This window comes from Aythya marila, assembly GCF_965140915.1.
Source record: "Aythya marila genome assembly, chromosome: 5".
Taxonomy (NCBI): Eukaryota; Metazoa; Chordata; class Aves; order Anseriformes; family Anatidae; genus Aythya; species Aythya marila.
Window position 1 is genome coordinate 18,711,802 of NC_139046.1, and position 8,617 is coordinate 18,720,418.

Genomic DNA, 8,617 nt, shown 5'->3' on the forward strand with positions numbered 1-8,617 from the left:
AAGTCTAACCAGCTTATTCCCAGTTAGAAAGACATTAAGGTAATCATAGAATCATAGAATCATAGAATATCCTGAGTTGGAAGGGACCCTTAAGGATCATCAAGTAATGTTTAATTAAAACCCAGACCATTCCATCACTGGCATTTGCTTCGCAATATAAAATTAAATCTGATTCCCAGCTGACATCTGGTGTGTTTGGCTGGAGAACAAGGCAGATCCAGATCAATTGGCTTGCTGGGCCCCAGATATTCCTGCATCATCACCAAAATCACCAGGGCAGACAGGAGTTTTAGCCACACATACCTGGCACAAAAGCCCATGTCTAACGCATTTTTTGAAAGGCACAGGTGGATGCGGAAGGACGCAGCCAGGAGCTGAAGTCCATGAGCGTAGCACTCATTGCTCTCATACACAACCCTGATCCCATCAGAAGTAGAAATCTTTGAGCTCCATAAACTCAAACTGCCGTGCTATTGACTTGAGCAGAAGGAGGTGGCAATTTCACCATGTGTGTTCATAGATGCAGTGAATCTATTGTCACGTAAGGCTATGCCCTAGGCAGGATTTTCCATCCCTCCACCTTGAGTTCAGTTGAATGGGGCTCCATGCCCTTCTTCCAATTTTGGAAATCTTATTTTTTTTTAAAAAAAAAAAGGAGAAATAAACTTATTTTTGTCTGTTACTTCCTTGAGATTAATCCCAGGAAACCATCAAGTCTCTGCCGTACCTGTAGTCCATCTGCACTGCTTTGTATCAACACCACTGCAATTAGGTGCCTATTTTGCTGCTGACTGCTGCTTTTTATCCAATTGCCTGTGTTGTCCAATTGTTCGGCTTGGATGAGTTCCTTTCTCCACTGGTTACCACTGCTCTGACACTTATAACAGAAATTATTCAAGGCAGGAATTGCCTCTTTGTCATACTTTTAACGCATAGCATAAGGGGAAGAAGGCCTCTCACAAGAATTCAAGTAAACATTAACACTGAAGGAAAAGCACAAAGCAATAGATTCATTCATATAAAAATTTTATTTAAAAGGAGGACACAGCCCCCGAAACAGCACTGTACATTATGTCCCAAACTTTTACAATTTAACAGTCATAATTAAATACAAATAGCTACAAAAACGATGTGCACATCAGAAAAGAGGAACTAGTCCTCCAATTGTTCGAAATGTGGCTGCAGAAAGTGTTTGTCCATGGTGGTTTGCAATGCATGTGGGCACACAGGTACCCACTGAGGCTGTGAACAGGCACAGGTTGGATTTTTTTTTGGTTTGTTTGTTTTTTTGTCATAAGAGCCATGATGGCTTTTGATCTTATCAGATCTTTAGCTTAAAGAGAAAGAGAAGAGCAAATTGTTAGAGCTTGATGCTGCATCTGATTATGCTATGCTGAGTAAATATATTGCATTTTCGTATCGTAAGTCACACTTTTTTTTTTTATTATCACTAGTTTTATTTCAATGATAAGTAATTAAAAGCAAAAACACAGATACTATTGCTGTCACGAGGGAAAAAAAAAAAACACAGCCTCACTCAACCACCATCTATATATGAGAAAATGAAGTAGAAACAAAGCCAAATTTTAAGACTTTTTTTTACTCATACCTGAAAAACTACCTCTAGTCTAACCTAGGACCAGTTTTAACAGCACTGACTTCCAGCGCATCAACCACTATTTCAAGTTATGATTGTGAGTCAGCTGCGCACTACGTAGTAGTAAACACAAAAAAAGGAGGAAGAATATTTAAAATATATCAATTTTCTTGACATCCTTACAAAAGTTTTCCATGCCGTGCCATAAAAAGAATTTGAAGCAAAATAGATTTACAAAAGCTATTGTGCTCGAGTCAGCGGCATATGTACACATTAAAATTGGAACAATACAAAAAGTATTCTTAGTAGAAAAGGCAATATATAAAATTATATAAAAAAGTGTTTTAAAAGTATACAATTAGGAAATTATGCATAGAAGAGTGTTTCACAGGCCCTGCAGCAACACATGATTTGTAGCAACGGCCGTCTTAGCAAATCCTTGCCAGCATAGGCAGAATTTCTGCCAGATCCTGAAACAAAAAACTCATTGCCTACAGAATTCGCTGGTGATGTTTGGAAGGGGATAGGCAAAGAGGGAGAAATCCAGGATGTATTTTGGTAGCAGCTCTTTTATCAGCTTTTGTTGGGTGTTGCATAGGTAGTAATGGAGTGTTTCTGCTGTCACGGGCTTGTACCACGACTGCCTTTCTGGGAAGCGGATGAAGGAAGGTGCCTGAACTTTCTCAAGAACATGGTTTGCGTCCTCATTCAGCCGCTCGTAGGAGCCGATGAAGTCGTACCTGACAGCGCAGGGCTGGCACAGGTTGTAGATGGGCATCCAGTGCTCGTTCATCTTTTCCACATCCTCATCCAGCAGGTAGCGGAGAAACTCGGAGAAGGTCACGTCATCACCTGCTGATTTACCCCCATTTTTCCGGTACCTCCTGACGATCTCCACCCCGTACTTCAGCTGGTACTCCTTGATCTCCCCAAACTTATTCCTGTAGGCTGACAGCAGCCTCTCCGCGGGGTTTCGCACGAAGATGAACTTGTAGTAGTTCTTCAGGCGGTAGTTGATCTCCTCTGGCTTCATGTCCCCCAGGAACACCAGGTCGCTCTTGTGGTCCATCTTGAGCTTGACGTCGACGCTCTCCAGCGCTCCATCCAGCACCTTCAGGATGCGCTTCCAGTTGGAGCAGGCCACCTTGGGGACGTAGCAGTACAGAAAGCGGTACTTGTCGCTGACCAGGAGGTGACGGAGCAGTGTCCGCCGCTGGCCGGCCGGCAGCTCCCAGACGCTGCGGGGCATGGCCCGCTGCCCGCAGACCGAGCGGATGGTGCGGTTGCGGATGTCCCGCAGCACCTCATGGTCGAAGTCACCGGGGACCTCCCTGCCACCCACCCTCCGGGCAAGCTCACTCGCCGGCGGGTGCAGCGGGGGCGGCTTCACCTCGGCCAGGATGCCCTTCTCGATCATCAGCAGCAGCCCGCTGGAGGCCAGGATCACGCCGAACATCAACATGGAGGGCAGCAGCACCGTGCCGCCCGCCCGCAAACGGGACCGGCTGCAGGCCGAGGCGGGCGCCCGCCTCACCTCCCCGGAGAAGTGGGACCGGGGGAACATGGCCTCGAAGGAGCCGGCCCAACGCCGCCTCAGCCTCCCAGCCTCATGCCCGGGGAGAAGGGGGGAGCTGGATGCCGGCTCCCGGCCGCCGGCACCGGGGAAGGGGGCTGAGGCGGGGCAGCCGCCGGCAGTGACGGCCGCGCGGGGCGGGCAGGGGGCCGGCGGAGGCGGCGGCCATTTCGCGGCGTCCCCGCCCCACGCCCATCCTTCCCCCTTCTCTCCATCCCTGCCTCCTTCTTCCCCTCACGGGGGAGCGGGCAGGGAGCCTCGGAGGGTGTCCTCCGGTCCCTTCAGGCGGCTCCGTGAGGGACGGGAGCCCGGAGCCGGCCGCCGCCGCCCTTCCAGTCAGGGCTGCAGCCCCACCGCGTTCCTCGATTCCTGAGTGCCTCACTCAGGGCAGGCGCAGTTTTTAGGGTGCACGAACATCCCACGCTCTCCTCTCCCCATAATAAGTATTACATTTAAGGAAATAAACCACCCCCGGGCTTGGTTCCGAACTACAGGACAGATTTGGAGGGTGCTCGTAGCCCAGAGGAGGCTTCCAGACCCTTCAGGGCTGCGTTTTCTGCACCCAGACCCTACCTGCACACACTGTTCCTGTAACAAACACTGAGGTGCAAAGAGTGGGTTTTAAACCCACCGAGTCTGAAGCTGCACCTTTTGACACCCAGTGCTTCCCCACTTGTATTTAGTCATTCTGCAGCATGATACAGGCTTTAATTAGATATCTGTAGTCTGCATTTTCCCCAATACTTCATTAAGCCTGACTACTATTAATTAGCTATGGCATGTTTTGTTTAACCCTTTAACATTTTATTGCACAGTTTCAGCATTGAAAGTGGAAGATAAAGTGATTTAAGTTACCTTGTGAGCTCTCTGCAGCTTCTTGGGTGCTGTGTAGAGGGGAGTCTAAGCCAAGGACAGCTGTGCCACCACCTGGAAGGCAAAGAAAAATATTTCTGAATACGTAGGTATTTCCCCCAAGCCTTGCTCTTCAGATTGTCTGCATGACTCGAGCTGAAGCTCTCCTCACACCACCTTCGCCTAAAGCAAACCCTAAAAGCAGCAACAAGCTGTAACCAGAGGCTTGTAATTGGAGCCAGGTAGGCAGCCCGAACAGCAGGTAAATGCTCAACTAGACATAAGGATGCAATTTCTAAATAGAGCTCTTTCCAGAGCAGAAATCATTTCATACTTGTATTGTTCAGCATATTTTTCTTCATTGCACTTTCGGAGTATACCACAAGGTTTGTGCTTCTTAACTAGTCTTCCAGGGACTCTGTCAAAAGCTTTCTTAACATCAAAAGAAAACAGCTTAGTTTTCTTTGATCAAAAACCAAGAGTGTTTTGTCAGCCAAGACAGACAAAGTATTTGTAGTGAAGTGCAAGTGCCTGAAGCTAGATTATTTTACATTTTACAGTTTTATTTTGATGTAAATACAGCATTCAAGTTTTAGGAAGATACTGAATATTCTACACTGTGATCAGCAACACAGCTGAAAATCTGCACAATCTGTAGCATTACCAGATTTCTGATATGATTTCAGAGGACAGGTCCGAGGATCTGATCTTGATCTTAATACCAGTGGAAACTGAAGGTGTGCCAACGTATGAGATGAGAATCAGACCTACTTGGAAAGTCTGCATCTCGGAGAAGAAGACTGATTACAGTAAACACTAGTAAGGGCACTAATACTATTTCCAAAACAAACAAGGGAAATTTTTATTTCTTAGAAGGCATGCTAGCCTAGCACCGCTTGCCCTCCTTTATTTCTATTCACTTGTGATATCTATAGGTCTGGAGTAGTTACATATGGTATCCAAGGAGTTCTGAATATATATTCCAGACTGCTAGAAATAGGAGATGGCCCAAAATGTCAGTCAGTTCATTTTTTCTCCCTGGTATGCAAGGAAACTTTGATTTAAGGATTGGTCTTAATAGCACAATCTTTGTTAGGATGCAAAGTCTCTATAGAAACAACATAACTAAGAAAATACAGGATTTGTGGTGCTGGACTAAAGCCCATGTCACTGATAAAAAAAAAAAATAAAAAAAAATTATACTGAATGTGGCTAATGCTCACTCTGCATGGTAATAAACTTGATCTTCAAAACAGTTAAAAGAAGCACCATGTTCAGAGTGTCCAGAACTACTGGAGTATATTTCAGAGATCCATTTCTTCAGAGAAGATACATTTCAAACATAAAATGTCACTAAGAAACCTCAAGTTTAGGCTGCTGTGAGTTGCCTATAAAGCTTGTACTGCAAAGCACAAGAGATGGAATTGTTTAGTTCTTTCTTACAGATATATCAAGGATTTTGTAATAACTGGCAGCCCTTTTCAGGATGCTTTCAAACCTCACGTGTTTACCTTTGTCACTTTATTCCATATAACTAAAGGCAACTGATCCTCATTTTGACCAACTAAATATGTATTCTGGCTCTGCTACAATTACAGGAACCACACATAAGATGCACAGAAAACAGAAGGCCTGCTGATGACTGCATCTGTGAGCATCTCACTGATCCTAATTGTAAACTGTCAGTTTGGGAAGGAAGAGGCTTGCAGACATGCTGTTTCATCTAATTGATCTGCTGACTCCATGGTGCACTCTAGACAAACTTTGATGCTTGTTTCTCCACTGCACGTAAGTATTTCTGCAGTAGTTGTCATCCTAGCCCAGACTAGTGCATAATGACTAGCCAGTGATGTTATCACTGGATCTTGCTGGAGCATGTAGAGCATTGTGTTAAGAAACTACCCTCAGCACTGCCTGGAATAAATTGTACTTACTCAAACGTAAAATTTCAGAGTCTGTTCCTTTGCTTTTTCACATTTAAAAAGCGACATCTCACAAACACCGTAAAAATCCATGTCTCCTGTAACTCAGACAGCACATGCAGCCCACAGCACTGTTTGTCCCCCATACCAGCAGCACTTACAGCTCTGCACAGAGCAACCTTCTCAATCCACCCCCACTGTGAGTGCCTGGGAAAACAGGCAGGCTTTACAGCATGCCCAATGGATTAACCAAATCCAGCTGTTGTTGCTATATATGGGTAAAGTATGGCTGCACTTAAACTGCACCTTTCATCTGTAGGAATCTTAAAGTCCCTATGCAGAAGACACATTCATCCGCACCAAGTCACAGTAAATTGTTTGCATCCCATAGCTATATGCAGCACAACGGAACAAGGAAAACTCTCATAGCCATGCTCATAGAGATGCTTTGCCAGATCTCAGAGTGATCCTCATCTACCTAGGGGTGTAACGGCAGCCTCTTCCCCACAATTACTTATTTCTTAAGGATATAAAAATAGGATTTTTATAATTTACAACACTCTTCAAGCTGCTTTCAAACCCCACCATTTACTTTTGCCTTAGGATCACAGGGTTGGCATTGCAATCTGTGGCAGGACTGCTCTTGCCAGCCCAGCAAAGACCATTCCTGAGAGCAGGAACAGAAAACGTCAGTTCATTGCCTGTCCAGACCAAGGGGTTAGGAGCACGTTCCCTCCATCCCCAGGTAACCACCAACTGGTGTTGAATAAGTCTTTTTTTTTTTTTTTTTTTTTTTTCCCCTCGATGAGAACTCACATGAGCAGAGAAGCAACATCATAACGCATTGCTTTATATATTTAACTGCATTACACTGTATCCCAGTATCATTTATGAAAGTGACACTCAGGTTTAAAGCAGATTGTACAATTCATCCCTGACTAACAGAAATGGTCTTAACAAAGAAAGTGTCAATTCCTATAGGGGATGGAGAGAAAGACTGAAGGACATACGTGTCCTTCCAGCTCAGCATGAGATCAAACACTGATGGTCATCACAAGCACTGCCACATGCCCTGCCAAGGCCCTGCTGGTCTTTCGGGTAAGATCCGATATTTACTTTGGGCTGAGAAACTGCAAAAAGTAAGAACACATGAGGCCCCAACAAAAAGTTTAGCAAAAAAAAGAAAGAATCTTTCAAGAACAACCACTTGAGCTGATGCCAGCTTTCCAAACAAGCACAGTGCAGCGTGACAGGACAGTGACAAGTAAATGTGGGCAAAATAGGACCTCTTGGACCGATACGAGCAGCTCCAGATCAAAAGTCAAAACAAGCAAAGCTTGAAGAGAAGAGATCTGATATCGTGGCTGTGTGTCCACAGATTATCCAGTAATTTAGTGTAATAAAGCCTCTTAAGGAAGTGGATAAGTGTAGTGAGCTGATTGTGAAATGGCTTCTATGTAAAGCAGAGTTTCTTATCTCTCTAGGAAAAAAGTCTTTTTAAAACAAGTCAAACATGCTGGGTGAATATGCTAAATAATTCAGAGCAGATTGTTATGATAGGCTGGGTCTGTCTTGCTCGTAATAGAAATCACTATTTTCAAGGAAAATGTAGTGCTGAAGGATCTGCTTATCTTGCAACTGCAAATTAATTGATATGCAGCTGGCTGAACTTGCAAAGACCTTATGCTGAGTTTAATGCCGTTTTCCCTGCTCTGTTGTGCGTAACTGTGCAATTGCCTGGGAACTGAGCCTTTTCAGGAGTTTTGGTTCCTTTTTGCAAGGAAACAACCACCACACACGGTCAGTAGAAGCCACAGCAGCTTGTCCCACCTTGGCTTTGCCAATTTCCCAGTGTGCTGATGCCTGGAGGAAGGAAAAGAACACACTCAGGTCCCCGGGACTGCAAGGACAGTAAATTTGTGGGGCAGGCTGCAAGGCTGTACGTTCCCCACTGGGGCTATACACACCATATAGGCACCAGTGCTCGGATCTGCTCCAGCTGGGCAGGAGGTGAGGGGAAGTTCAGAAATAGCGCAGGGACCGGCGTTTCAGTAACAGCAGCTCTGAGTCAGAGCTTTCCTGGCACTGCCCGCGGGCAGCTGCTTCCAGGCCTACTGAAAAAGAGCAGGTCAATGTGCAGGAGCCCTTCCCATGCAGAGAACAAAAAATTTTAAGCAGTAGAAACCAAAACTTCCTTTTTCTGCTCTTCATCCTCCACTGGTCAGTCTCAGACTCCTCCCAGCCCCTCCAGACCAGGGCTGTGTCTCCCTACCAGTTGTGCACATATCAGACATCACTAACGTCAGCAGCCAGCTGTGGCTTTATCATCAAATTTTCAGTACGAACACACATTAAATGTGTGCAGCTATGAAACTCACGTTGCCAGAGGGTCTCAAAGTCTCCAAACTCATTCTAGGTACGTCTGCTCATCTTTACAACAATCAGTTCCCCGAGGCTCCCAAACAGCTCTTGTGGGGTTGTAATGAACTTACGAGTCCTGCAGGTCCTCTCCAGTGATTGCCACCAGCTTCATTACCTGCTTCAGCCAGCCTTGCACGCTTAAATAACCGGGAAAGTTTGGAGTCAGCACTGAGTGATTTGCCACACACAGCAGGGATGCTGCAGCAGCAAGACTGATCCTTAGAAATGAAAATTGCTGGAGGGTTTATGCTT

The 8,617-nt window shown here is 45.5% G+C and overlaps 1 protein-coding gene across 1 annotated transcript; it reads right to left on the reverse strand.

Annotated features, from left to right (window-relative positions):
- Nucleotides 1–1,411: 1,411 nt before the first annotated feature.
- On the reverse strand, nucleotides 1,412–3,267 carry CHST14 (carbohydrate sulfotransferase 14). Its single transcript, XM_082760801.1, has one exon. It carries the CDS (start codon nucleotides 3,159–3,161, stop codon nucleotides 2,082–2,084), a length of 1,080 nt encoding a protein of 359 aa, XP_082616927.1. The 5' UTR covers nucleotides 3,162–3,267; the 3' UTR covers nucleotides 1,412–2,081.
- Between the last annotated feature and the right edge of the window lie 5,350 nt (nucleotides 3,268–8,617).

Bases quoted from the DNA above. Each gene is read 5' to 3' on its own strand.
- CHST14 (XM_082760801.1), bottom strand. From the start codon at position 3,161: ATGTTCCCCCGGTCCCACTTCTCCGGGGAGGTGAGGCGGGCGCCCGCC.